The sequence below is a fragment of the Calliphora vicina genome, chromosome 2 (assembly GCF_958450345.1).
Source record: "Calliphora vicina chromosome 2, idCalVici1.1, whole genome shotgun sequence".
Classification (NCBI taxonomy): Eukaryota; Metazoa; Arthropoda; class Insecta; order Diptera; family Calliphoridae; genus Calliphora; species Calliphora vicina.
In genome coordinates, this window is record NC_088781.1 from 91,028,184 (window position 1) to 91,043,227 (window position 15,044).

The following is a 15,044-nucleotide window of genomic DNA, read 5'->3' on the forward strand; positions in this document are numbered from 1 at the left end:
GTAAATACTAGGCTTTGTGTTATATTTTTGTTAAATTTCATCAAAATCGGCCCAAAAATATACAACATTTCGATATCTTTCCAAGAGAAATTCCAAATATTGAAAAATTTGACCTTTGACCTTCACGATTTAAGGGTTAACGTTTTCCGATTTTAGTAAAAGTTTCAGAGTATATTTAGAATTATCTGGACTATAATATTCTGTATAAGTTTTGTTTAAAATTCATAACAGTAAGGAAATAGAGCTCATTCGCCAAAAAATTGCCCAATAATTGGTTTTTCTCGAAAATTTCAAAATTTAAATCGCAGGTACGGAAAAACTATAACAGATATTCACCCCTATCGGCAATAACATGTGAAATTTTGTTCCCATGAAATATCCATTTACATCGAAGGGAAAATTGCTATCGGGAATTTTACATTCACAATAGTTGATTTTGTTCGTAACAGCTGTTTATTGTTTACAAAATTCCATCTTAAAATTTTACAACAGGGGGAATTTTTTCACGTGAACAAAGTTGATGAACGAAAAAAGGAAAATATTTCATGTGAAATATTGATTCGCGATAGGGGTGATTTTCATAATTTTTTCACATTTTTATTTCCTATTATATGCTTAATAAATCCCAATGAGATGATCCAAAAATTCTGAAATTTGTTTAACAAAATTTTTAAAAATTTGAAAATGGAGTTTGGAATCTGCTGCACAGTGCGGCCAAAGGTACCTTTGTCCGGCCAAAAGTCGAAAATGGTACAAAATTATTCACAATTTTTTATATGGGGGTTTTGGGGTCGCTGATTACGAATCCGTTAACAGAATTTGCAAATTCAAAATGGCCGACCTAATATGGCGTCATTTCATAAGAAAAAAAAATTAAATGAATTTTCTAATTGATTAAAAGTTTTTGTTTTGATATTTTTAGGGTATATAATTAAAAATTTATTAAAAATGAACAAATTTACAATGGTGAAATGCAATATGGCGATGTTAGAGTGCATTCAACAAATACATGCATACGTATTTGTGTAGCTCTACCTTAGTTCACGTTTTCGAGAGTTTACTGTATATTTCTATATATAAATGTGGTGATTATTTTATGTAAATTAAAGCGTACCACCTTACAAGAAAAAAAATGCACCGTAAACCTTCTAGTAAGTATTTTTGCAACGTAGTTATCAAAAAAAATGAAATTTTTTTGCCGAACGTAGGGTAACTTGCAAATACTTGCAGCTAAATTTTATTTTATTTGTTAAATAATACTACAATAGCTAAGAGAGCAGGAAAAAGTAGGAAAAAAAATTTCACTCAATCACATCAATTTTGTTTAACAAATTAAAAATAAAAAATAGTCCTTCCATACCACTTTCTTAAAATTTACTATTTAGAAATTTACATTCAGATTTTGCTTTTACGTATTATACTTACCTTCAGCTGTAGAGTCCATTTTGTTTCGTTTGATTTGCTTGATTACAAAAACTTTGACACCTGTTTAACGGAAACTCCTTCTAGTCGATCTTTCCTACGGTAGTGTGCCATTCGTGTGAAGGCCTCATTCAAACTGAAATTATGAATGGCATTTGAGGCAAGGGTCCTTACTATGATAATTTTTTATCTCCTAGAGCATTTCTTTAACCAACACAATGACAAAAAACCCCCAACTAAAAACTTTTTTGTTTCGACTTTTGGCCGGACAAAGGTGCCTTTGTCCGGCCATGTGTGCCGTTAAAAAAAATTTTATTTTATGATCATACCTAAGAATAGGTTAACGGTATCCTACGAAGACAAAAACTCACATACAAGTAAATATGGACATATTTTAAGTAAAAATTAGCTTTTATTTTAATATTAATCAAAATTTGTTAATTTTGTTCCTACCTTTCTTGTTCTAGTTGCCTGAGACACGTTAATGGCCTGGCGAATTTTTAATAACTTTAACATTTTTTGACCAATTTCTGTTTTTTATGTCTCATTAGAACGACAATTGCGTACACATTTCTATTCTTTTAAATTAAATTGGAAAAGTAATTTTTTAATGGCAAAACTTTTACAAAAACAAAAACTATATGCATCTCAAAACTTCAGAGGGCTTGCGGCACGTCTTAACCCCAACCGATTTACATAAAATTTTTTCAGGATGATTTTTTTTACTAATGTTCACCAAACTGGGGTGTGAGAATGGCCAAAATCCAACTTTCGTTTATTAAGGGCCACCCTAATCTATATATAATCCACAGAGACATAACTGTTATAAGAAATATCTAAAAAAATTTAGCCATAACTGTTATATTTGTTTCTTTAAATAATAGTTATTCTCAATGAAAATAAGTTTTGCTTTTCAATAAGTGTTATTCATAATAAATATTTTTTTTCGTTACTCATAACTTTTATTTTCGATTTAACTTCATCTCCACTTCAACCAATATCCGATTTTCTGATTGACGAATCGACGAATCTAAATACGTCATCGTTGTTCGGAACATCAATTAGAGAACTTATAGTGGATTTATCTTCAGAAGATGACAAAGGCAGCTATAGCTGAAATAGAGAGCTTTAAACCTATGAGACTGGATGTAGAAGCCGATTTGTTGCAATATTAGGAAGAGAAAAAGGATACTTTGGCTACTTTTGGGATACTTTTTTAAATAAATTGGTTCATATTGTCTATGCACTGCCGGCTAAACGGCTTTCTGTTGAAAGAGCATTTTCTGCTTTGCGTATTTTATTGACTGAGAAAAGGTGCAACTTGGCGGACAATTCGTTTGCTAAAACATTGATTGTGAAACAAAATTCTTCATAATTAAAAAACACACAATAAAAAACATCAATCTCATACCAAGCTTATTTTTTACGAGTTTAAAGGTTAAATTCAATGGATGTACTAATAAAATGCAACAAAGGTGGCAAAAGAAACTTCTTTTGAGTTATGGGCAACGAAAAAAATATATTCTTTAGAATAACTCTTATTAGGCAACTTAAAAACATACAAATTGAAAAAAAAAGTTATGAGCAACGTAAAAAAATATAAATCGAAAATAAAATTTATGAGCAACGAAAAAAAATATTTATTATGAATAACTCTAGTATATACAATTGACTATTGTACACTTGAGACTACTCGATTATGATGCGGATGGTGTTAATGTGATCTGCACATGATCTTCTGGATCTATAACCGGCTTGCTTCCGGCGTAAAAGAGGCTATATTATTGGCGAATAAAAGCAAATAATTTGTTGATGACATTTGGTAAAGTTATTCGGCGCCAATTTTTGCAATGACTGAGATTTCTTAGGAATACTTACAATCACTCCAGTTTTTCCTCGGGTGCATTGTGGTGTTTTTAATGTTTAGTCATTTCTTGCCATCAAGATGTTTTAATTTCACTGTAAAATTGGATTCTATTTCATTATACCCTATACCACCATAGTGGGGAGGGTATTATGCGTTTGTGCAGATGTTTGTAACGCCCAAAAATATTAGTCTAACATCCACCTTAAAGTATACCGATCGACTTAGAATCACTTTCTGAGTCGATTAAACGATGTCCGTCCGTCCGTCCGTCCGTCTGGTTGGCTGGCTGTCCATGTAAACCTTGTGCGCAGAGTACAGGTCGCAATTTTGAAGATATTTCGATCAAATTTGGTACATATTACTTTTTCGGCCCAAGGACCAAGCCTATTGAAACTGGCTGAAATCGGTCCATTATTTCACCTAGCCCCCATACAAATGTCCCCTCGAAATTGGACTTTATAGGTCATAAATGTTTAATTTATCTATGTATCTACACAAATTTCGCTCCAAATAAGTTTAATATATACAAAATTCATGTCACCAAATTTTGTTACGATCAGTCCATAATTAGTCATAGCTCCCATATAGACCCGCTTCCGAAAATCACTTTAACGTGCATAAATCGCTTAAAAATGTTGGTATACACACAAAATTCAACATAGTTAACTTTAATATAGACATAAATCACACGACCTAATTTTATGGTGATCGGTCCATAATTGGTCATAGCTCCCATATAAGGCCCACTTCCGAAAATCACTCACGAATATAAATTATTGATATTTTAAAAGAAAAATATTTTTACTCATTTACTTGGTGTAGGGTATTATATGGTCGGGCTTGACCGACCATACTTTCTTACTTGTTTTCCATTCTATGAAAGTGGCAATGAAAAAGTTTCCGATGGAAAACGAAATATCTATGTACATTAGGCCGGGTCGAATTGTATGGACGATCAAAAAGTAAAAAATCGTGTAGCAGAAACGCAATCTATGGAAAATTCTAAGAAAGTTTCATCAAGAAAGCATAGGTCTAAAATCAAATCCTATCTTGCCCAATGTACATATATCTCCGTTTTCACGTCGAACAATATTTGATGGACGTTTTAAAACAGAAATTGAATGATTTTGATATCTGGTTTTAAAGATCTTCAATAAATATTGTATATATAGCAGTGATGTTCATCCCATACAACAATTGTTTAAAAAATGTAAACACATTTGTTACGCTCTTTTAAAGAGCGTAATAAATGTCTCATTTTTTCAGAAATTCAATAAGCATTGTTGTTGGTTGGTTTTTGGATGAAGCATAGCAAACACACGCGTTTCAATTACAATTGAACACAAAAAAACAAAGTTAAAAATAAATCAAAAATTTGAGAGTATTTCGGCCGTATAATGTATATTCTTTCATTTCCTTAAAATTTAAATTATATTCATTTAATAAATTGGTTTTATTTGACAAAAATTCTAAATTTAAACTTTCTTCATTTTGTTATTATTTTAAGTGTTTGACATTATGTTTGCTGGGTAGCTCTCTCACCAAATATCTTCATTTTTATTTTTGAACATCACTGATATATAGCAGAGCTGTAAATGAATCACTCATTTTTGAATTAATTCGCGAATCATTCACACAAAAAAATGAATTGAATGAAATTTGAGTCAATTCAAATGAATTTGGTAAAAATGAATTGCAATTCGTTTCTAATTCAAATGAATTGAATTGATTTTGAATTAATTCAAATGAATTTGGTAAAAATGAATTGCAATTCGTTTCCAATTCAAATGAATTGAATTGATGTTGAATTAATTCAATTCATTTACAATTCATTTGAATTGAATTGATTTTGAATTAATTCAAATGAATTAGAAAAAAATTAGCAATTCATTTCCAACTCCGACGCGAAATTCGCAGCATATTTAGCAGATTGTTCAAAGTCATCAAGTATGCAGTAATTAATCGACGGTTAAAAAGTCTTTCTTTAAATATAATGCGCCGTTACCATCGTCAGCTGGCGTTGAAAGATTATTTTCGTACGCCTCTATTCTAAACATCCCTAAACGTGGATCACTTTCAGATGATAATTTTGAAAAGCTATTATTGTTTAAGGTGAATGGTGCATTCTAATTAAATCTAATTAGCCTTATTTATGAAACTCAATTGTGTTTTGAACTACATACATTGTTATTTTTCCTGATTTTTGATTATTTTTGGAAGATAGTTTTATTTTTTTGAAATAAATATAATATAAATATTAGCAAAAAGTTTGTCGTTGGGTGGTCGTGGGTTACAAAATTTCAAAAATTATTAATTGCTTCTTGAATATTAAATATGTTTTGTCGTTCAGCGTATTTCAAAATAAAAATCAGTTCTTCTTGAAGAAATAAACCCCAAACACCATGTTTTCATTGATCATGCGCGTATACAGGACAAGGCTTTTCAATTTTTTTACTGGATATTTTCATTTTGGTAGGAGAAATCTTTCATTCCCCCTAGAGATCTGCTCTTGAATTTTATTGATTGCAATACATTTTCGAGTCATTCATTTGAATTGCTAATTCTTTTTTCTAATTCATTTGAATTAATTCAAAATCAATTCAATTCAAATGAATTGTAAATGAATTGCAACTCATTTTTACAAATTCATTTGAATTAGAAATGAATTGAAATTCATTTCTGCCTAATTCGTTTGAATTGATTCAAATTTCATTCAATTCATTTTTTCAATTCAATGAATTAATTCAAAATTTAGCTAATTCATAATGAATTAAAATCAAAAAAGAATGATTCATTTACAGCTCTGATATATAGACCATATACCGGCGCTAGTATTGTCCAGAATACGAAGATTTTCGTCAATTTACATCAGTAATGCGCAGCCCATAGCACAATTGTGCAGAATCAAATCACACGTATTCTTACGCTCTTACATTTTAGTAGTCGTTGTCCACTCAACGAGACAACTAGGAATACGCATGAGCACTGGTGTATGACTTTTTCTTTATTTTTTCAGTTTTTGTATTTGTGTGTTTGTAGGTGCACTGAATAAAATAAAGAATTGAATGTGTTGGTGAGAGTAAGTGTATTGGTGAGAGGATTTATTTTTGCGAACCTCTGATTTACATGTACACAACACGATCGCAAACAATACTCACAAAGAGCGTAAAAATACAAATATTCCTTTCAGTTGTTAGATAACATTCAACAAATCAGGTCTATGCCGCATGTTTGTTCTTTTTTTTATTTATTCCTCAGTACAAGAGCGTAAAAAAATACAAATATTTCATTTTTGTTGTTCTTTTCAGTACACTGAGAAGCAGCGATCACATGAATGATGAAATTATACATAATAACAAAGGATTTTTTAATTGAGGTTTATTTTAACATTACATGTTATTTCTCTCTGTGTAGTGTCACCTATACACATGCACATAGTAAATCCTCTCTATCCGCCGGTATATGATATAGTCTATATCAAAGTAAATTAATAAAGTAGCGACACTACTACGACAAATACAACATTTACAAAAACCACAAGCAATTTTGTTTTTGGTTTAAGGTCTGAGCTGTCAAAGTTGCCTGTTGTTGTTTTTGCTTTTGGGCTTGTTGTATTTTTCGCCACAACAACCACAAGTGAATTGACAGTTCAGACCAAAGTAAAAAAAATAGTCAGCTGTTCTACTGAGTATACTTTATTAATTTACTTTGGTCTATATCATATATCTATATTATAGAGTCTATAATATAGAGTCTATATTATAGACACATAAATTTCTCAAAATCCATGGTTGTTAATTAATCGAACAATAATTTTACAAACATTTTTATTTATTATTTTCAATACATACATTTCGACGATAAAATATCCTATAATTTACCCACATTGAACGATTTTTGTAAACAAACCATTTGCAGTCTGACTATATAAGAAAATACAAAGAAACAATTTAAGTTTAACAATATTTTTTTATTGCATAAAAATTAATATTTTATTTTAACATCTTGAGTCATACTTCAACCCAATGAGAATTATTTACTATTTTTTTACATTTTTACCTTTTTAATCATTTCTAAAAGCAAAATGAAAATAAAGTAAAAAATATAGATAAAATAATAAGTTGCACTAATTATTATTGAATAGATTTTAACTATAATATTGTATTGTTCTTAACATACAAAAATAAATGTAACTCTGATTTTTTGTTTTTATGTTTTTGTATTTATTCTCGAGAAAAGATTTATTCTTGTTCTGTCGCTTTTATCGCTATGTGTATTAGACTATTTTGATATTGGGACAAAAGGTCTTTCTATCAGTAAAAACAATGGTGTATTTATGTAGTGACTAAAACAACTGATATTGAGCAATATAATCTACAGAGTAAAAACATGTGAATATATGCATTTCAAATCGATTCTACAGGAAATAAGTGGAAATAACATTTTTAACATTTTAATTGTTTGTTAAGAACGTTTTAACCACTTAATTGTTTTATGTTTAACTACTCGTTTTTTGTGATATACATACATATAATTATTGTCCGACCGAAAGCAAATGTTGATGCATATGTTCGACCAATTTTTAATAAATAAAAACCATTAGTTACTTGATTTTGACGATTATAAGAATTTATTTATGAGGCAGGAACAAAAATATTTAATATCTCATAATTAATTTAATACCTCATAACTATGAGTTTTTTGACAGTTTCATATAAAAAACAAAATTTATTTATTAATGTCCAATTCTCTTCCTACACTGTATTGTTGTGATCAAATGACTAAACATTTGAAAACAAAGCTATTAAAGGATTTTAAAACAATACATCGATTCATCACCGGATGTGAATTAGGAAAATATATGTATGTGTCGATTTGTTTTAAGTAAAATCATCTATTTTTCAAATAAACATTTACTATGAAGTAATTCCAATATATAAAAATTGTTGTTACCCTTATTTGGTGAAAGATTTGCCCAATCGTAATATTTAACTCAGTTTTCTTTATGCTTTGTAGTAACAGCTGTTTTACCAATATTTTTGCTGATGGAAAACCCTTCTAGAAATGTGATCCCAAATAGTATCATAAAATCTAAATACATATTTGTTACGAAGTTTAATGTAAGCATTGCACAACATTCCTAAACATTTTTTTAGTTCTTCAAACCTCTAAATGATGCGATTCCGTTAACAGTTCTTATTGTATTTATTATATTGTAATGTTATTAATAAGTAGTAGTAGTATATATGACTAACCCCTGATAACTGTCGAATGCCCATAAAAATCATACACCATTTATGATCAGGAATGGTGCTGCTAACTTCGTGCAGTTTAGATTTAAATTTAAAATACTAACCCCCATTAAAACGAAGCCTGGTTATGCGTTAACTAATAGTTATACTGTCGGTTAAAATTATTTTTGTATGAAAACTGTCAGTATAACTATTAGTTAACACATAACCAGACTTCGTGTTACTGGGGGTAAACAAGATTAACATTTTTAATTCAGAATAATATGTATCTTTTTCATTTAAATAAATTCAATTAAGATAGTTTGTGTTTATAGTATTGTTGTTGTTTTTTTCATTTGCACACTGAAGATGTATGCGTAAAATAAAAATATAGTAACAAAGCCAAATTATAAGCACAATATAGCTGAAGACTAGAAATAACTTTATAAAATTAAAAATAGCACAATAAGGGGTCATTAGACGATAAAATATAACAGGCGACAGGCTTGACATTGGAAACAGTCTTTGAAAAAATATATGTATGTACATAGTTCAGATAAGTTTGAAGGCTTGCCGATTATTGTTATAAATATTAACAAAGTTTTGTTTTTTATTCACGACTGTACGACTGTTGTATTCTTGCCATTATGATCGTCATATATGTTTGATCGTCCAATGATGCCTATAGAGTCAAAATTTAAAACTAAACAAAAAATAAATATAAAAAAAATAGTTACAATAGTATGTATATATGTAAATATGTATGAGAAAATCCTTATTGAAGAGATCCTCGGCACCACTCTTTTTTATAAATAAATGGGACTATGTATTTTATATAGCATTTAAAGCCACTTACCCTGGTAGTACTAACACATTAAAAGATACATTGATATCATATTATATAATACATCAGAGCAAACACCCATTGTTTTGTTTAATATTAAAAACAAAAGAAACATATACATATTGATATAAAGAACTTAAAAAACATCTGATCATGTCAGTTTATAACACTCTCTCAGTGACCGCAATTGACCATACAAATGAAAATACAATTTATAATGTACATTGAATACAAAGGAAGTATTGAGAATTAAAAATACATCGTATATGTAAGTATGTGTAGGTTGGTTGGTTAGGCAGCATTTTAAAATAAAATGTATATAGCATTTTACTAACTTTTAAACCTTCAAAAGCAAAAATTTACGATTTTTGTAGCTTCAACTACTATATGTTTAAGACAAAAATTTGACCTTAAAAAGCATTGCGTTGCTCTGTGAGGAATTTGTTGTATGTATTATTGCAAACAAAGGAAATGCTTATTTAAATAAATGCACCGAAATAAAGTGCACTATGGATGCTGGTTAGAATGATGATATAGCGCAGTGTTGTTCAAAATAGTTTATGAAATTGTGTTATCTAAAAGGGTTTCTATTTTATTCCAAGGCGAAAATTGTCAGTAGTATCACCTGAAAAAGACACATTTCTAGTCTGGACCGGTTAGTTAGTTTACAGCCAACCACCCTTGCGGCCAAACAGTAAAGAGCTTACGGTTCCGACGAACGATTGCGTAATACTTTGCTGGGCTTCTTTGGTATCGTGGTCTTTATTGTTAGAAGAGATTTGTTTAGAAATGCTTCCAGATGCCTTATTTCGAGTGCTTAAAGGCTGGTCGTGCTGTTTTGGAGAAACCCGTCCTAAATCTGTGCGCACTCGACCTCCAATTGTACCTAAATCAGGTCTTTGGCCATTTTTTAAGTTTCTTCGTGACTTTTGTCGCAGCATTTGTTTAGCTCGAATACTTGAATTTTCCAAATCAGACATAATGCTGCCTGCCGCTCTTTGTGCGTCATCGTCTAATTTGTGCATTTTTTGCTGCTGCTTCTGCTTAGTATCACCTTCTTTTAGTTTTGGTTCGCGTTGATCCGATGTTCTTAATGCTCCTCCGCCTACCGATGATTTAGATGATGTTGGAGTTTGTAGCTCCTGGGGATGAAGTCCCTTCTGCAGTACATCTTTTATCTGGTTGCGATCAAAGTGTAAGTCATTTACAAGATTATTAGAATTCGTGTGAATATTTTTGAGGCTGGTTAATTGAGCCATTGGACTGGCGCTGCGATTAGCAATTCCACTAGCTAGCTGAGACATTGCATTTGGTTGTGTGGTAATAATGTTTTCTAAACCAATACTTTCGACTTTCTCCACCAGACGTAATGATCTTAGAGCACGTCGTTCAAGACGTGTTAGCATAATTTTCTGTTGTTTTTGATGTTGTTGATTTCTGTTGGGCCTTTCTATGTCACCACCGACAAGCTTTCGTCGAATCAAATCAGCTCCAGAGGAAAGCAACCCGAATAAGGGTTCTGGCGACATAGATCGCGTTGGAGATCCCTCTAGATCCATAGAAATAAAGAACAATGTAAATAATCGAATTTTTTTTGAAGAATAACAAATAAAGACTAACCTGGACTGTTGCATGGTGTGACAGTAGGTGAAAAGTTCGGACCTGCTGGCGTATTTAAGGCGCTTGGAGTCACAGCTTTAATACCTCGTTCATTCAACATCGAAGCTAAGCCCAAATTAACAGAAAATGTTGAGCACGAATTTTTGCGTGATAATCCAGCTCGAGGGGTTGGGGGACAACTGTAGTTGAAAATAAAATATTTACCATATATTAGTTTACCAAATTCAATAGCTAAACACAAACTTAATTACCTTGGTTGGCGAGAAGTTGATGTAGAAGCCATTCGAGAGGACACTTGTGATTGCGACAAAAAAGACAAATCAGTTAGGAGTCCGTCATCGGGATGCATTACAGTACTGGTGGTATAGGTATAAGTACAGCCAGAAAATTCAAATTGTTTGCCAGGCAATTCATCACTGACATCTTCTTCAACATCAGAGAGTGTGTAAACTTGCATACCTAGATCGTCCAGACCTCGACCACCACGAATTGTTACACCAGGCCGTTCTTCTAATAGGCCACTTAGAGTAGGAGTAGCAAGACGCGTCCAATGATGCAATGTCTGAGAACCTTCAATGGGTTTGACAATTTGTAGTTTCTCAGGAAGACGCCATTGATGCATCGATGACGACATATTAGTAGATGACGAAATTCCAGACGATCCGGTCGACATAATGCTATCAGGTGTTCGCACTCCCAGCGGAAGGGCAGCCGTTGGTTGTTGATCATCGTATGAATAAGTTCCTGCTGGGGCATATGATAACATTGCTCTTCTTGCAAGAACTTCTGCTGGTGTAAGTCTTTTTAGCGCAGCTTCAAGTTCTTTGGCACCTGGCGCGCCTGGCACACCTGATGGTTGAGATGGATAACCGTCATCTGATTGAGAATTTATGCTTTCGCATGATAACGTCTTTACACCCATACCCAAAGACAAGCCGGCGTCACGACAAAATGAAGAGTTATTTGGATTTGCTCCGCCCACAAATGGCATTGTAGACATGCGCGGTCCAGACGCACTGCTCATTGACATGGCCCCTAGGTGTGTCATTGACGTTATTTCACTATCTGCGAAATTACCACTTTTCGTTGCACAACGTACTGTGTCAAAAACTCGTTTGTAAGGAGCCAAAGTTCCACCACTGAATGCACAAATACCACTAGAATTCATGGAACTGTTGCCGCAGTTACTAGCGCCAGGAAGTTGTGACATCAATCGTCCTATTCGATCGTTAACACGTTGATTATCAGCCGAAATACCTGAGTCAATACTGTTCTCGGAGTATAATGAAGATTCCATCAATTCAGATTGTAGAGAGTCTGGTTGCAAACCACCAAGTGTAGACATGAAAGAACTTCGAGCTTGTGGAAGAGTCTTTTTTCGTTGTTTTCGTAGTTGTTCCTGGGTTTCTTGTAGCAGCGCTAGTACTTCTTGGTATCGTTGCTTAAATTCTACCAACTCTAATGCTAACGAATTTTGATTTTCTTTTGTGATGTTCAAAAGTGTAATATGTTCGTCATTGTCGTGAGTTAGCTGATGCAGCCTCATTTCAGCTTCGGACAAACGAGCGGTTAGGCTAACAATTTGTTCGTGCTGAAGGCGATTCTCCTCTCGCTGGCGTTCTAATTCCAAACTAAGACCTTCGAATTGCTTGTTCGCATCATTTAATTGCAAAGAAATATCATCCATTAGTTGACGTTCATGTGCCTCTACCTCATCCGTTTGACATGCCAACTGGGATGCTTCTATTTTAAGAGATTTATTTTCATCTTGTAACGTTGTAATTTTCTTTTGAAGTAAATCCAACGTTATTGATTTAGAATATACTGGCGTATCTGAAAAATAAAATAATTTAGATCACATAAATCGTATTTTTTTACACATTCGCGACAATAGTTGAATTTACCATTATCACTGGTGTCTTCTCCGTCATTTGTAAGGACAGAAATAAGTTCATTTTTCTTATGCAACTCATGTACTAGTTGAGAGCGATCCTCATTTGCCGATTTTAATTCGCCTTCTAGTTCTACTAATCTATTCTCCAGTAAATTATTTTGTGTTAAAAGCTCTTTGCCGATTTGTACCGTCAACTCCAAATCTTTCTCCTTCTCTTCCAGAAGGCGAGTGACGGCCTCTATGTCGTCGTATGCCCTCGTCATTTGGCTTACTCGGTTACCACATAGAACTGAAAGAAAATTTAAAACAAATGATTATTATTTTTTTATAAACGTAATTGCGAACAACGAGTTACGTTGTCGAATTAGAACGTACGTATACGTTGCCATGTACAAATATGTGAACAATTTTGCATTCGAGTAATTTATAATTGTCTTGTTTAATACCTTGCGCCCGTATTGATGAAATATTTAACGAAATAAGCGTGTTCGCTAAACAATAAATGATAATTCACATATATTTTAACAAATGTTAATTTATGGTATTTAAAGATTATTTAATTGAGAAATGTCACAATAGAAAGTCGGAAAAATTCAATTGCAAGTCATCTACAAATTTGTTGCATCGTTTTGTTAGAGTATAATTTTGCATATTTCATATTTAAGAAGATCATCTTCTGCTTATAAGAACATTTTATAAACATATTTTTTTGAACAAATATAAGACTTTTAGATCATATTTTTGTATTTTGTTTAAGATAAACAGTATTTATTATTTTGTGCATTGACACGTAAATGATCTTTAGGAAAATTTTCAACAACTAGTTTTGAAATAAGAATTTTTTCATAAAATCATTCATCAAAAATGTGCGGGAATATAACAAAGAAGGCATCGACCATAGACAACAACTAGATAGGTAACTGAGAGCCAAAAACCTAATTCATGAGAATGTATTGCAAGTATTTTGTTATTGTGTGAAAAGAGAGTAATTTTTCCATATATATTACTCTCTCCTTCCGTTCTATGTGTTTATTCTATGGCATCGACATTCCATTACAAATTTGACATAATATGCCTTCAACTATGAGCTAAAATATATTTTATTTTCTTGGTTTTCTTAATTCTCTTATATTTTGTCTTTCATAATCTCGACAAAAAAGAAACAATATTCATATGTATGTATATTCATTTATTACAATGGATATCAATAAAATGTAGTAAAATAAATGCTAATTTATAAAATTTTGAAGCAAACAAAGAAAAATATTGTCTATGATGTTGGAGTGCAACTTCCGCATGTAGTACTATATCTTGTTTGTATATACACATCTGCTCAAAATAATAGATACACCTAATTGGAAAAAATTTAAATGGCGGTAACATTGAAAATTTCCTCGCAAGCGTTAAGAATACATCATATTATTAAAATTTCTATCTGGCAATGTCATGTCAGTCAAAAATCTGGCAACTATTTGCTTTCATGTTGATTTTTAAAAACGAATTTATTTGAATTACAAAAAATTATTTGCTCATAAAAATAGATACACATCAGTAATTTGTAATTTGTTTATATACAATTTTTTTTTTGTGCAATTTTTTGTTCCTATTTACGTGAAACAGTAAGTATAATTTAAATTTTAGCAAAAATTTTATAAAAAATAGGACTCTTTTGAAGAAAATGGGACGAAATCATCATTGTACCGAAGATGAGAAAAAAATTGTTCAAACGATGAGAAATCAAGGAAAATCATTACGGGAAATAGCAAAGATCTTACATTTTGGAAGGAATAGGAAGATCTTTACATTTTGTCCAAAATGCTTTATCTAAAAAACAAAAAAGAGAAACTCGCGGTAGACCAAAGAAAACCAGTCCAGAAACAGATAGGCGGATCGTCCTTATGGTTAAAAAAGACCCTTTCATATCATCGAAAGCTATTTCTGCGGAGCTATGTAACGAAATCAGTCCACAAACAGTTCGTCGTCGTCTTTTACAAGCTAAATTGTCGGGAAGAATTGCCAGAAAAGTGCCACTAATGCGCCAAAAAAATATCAAGACAAGATTAGAATTTGCTAAAGAGCACTTACAATGGTCCGGGTGTGAAGGCGAAAAAAAATGGAGAAATATTTTATGGAGCGACGAAACAAAAATAAATTTGTTTGGAAACG

At 31.8% G+C, this 15,044-nt stretch overlaps 1 protein-coding gene across 5 annotated transcripts in view; it reads right to left on the bottom strand.

Moving 5' to 3' along the window:
- Positions 1-7,238: 7,238 nt before the first annotated feature.
- Positions 7,239-15,044, bottom strand: part of milt (trafficking kinesin-binding protein milt) — a 204,796-nt gene continuing 196,990 nt past the window's right edge. For all 5 annotated transcript variants that reach the window (XM_065500246.1, XM_065500245.1, XM_065500249.1 and 2 more), the window contains 4 exons: positions 12,889-13,167; positions 11,236-12,817; positions 10,985-11,163; positions 7,239-10,913 (listed from right to left, as the gene is read on the bottom strand). In XM_065500246.1, the coding sequence (XP_065356318.1) occupies positions 10,030-10,913; positions 10,985-11,163; positions 11,236-12,817; positions 12,889-13,167 (2,924 nt within the window). In that variant the 3' untranslated portion in view covers positions 7,239-10,029. The remainder of the gene's footprint in view (positions 10,914-10,984; positions 11,164-11,235; positions 12,818-12,888; positions 13,168-15,044) is intronic.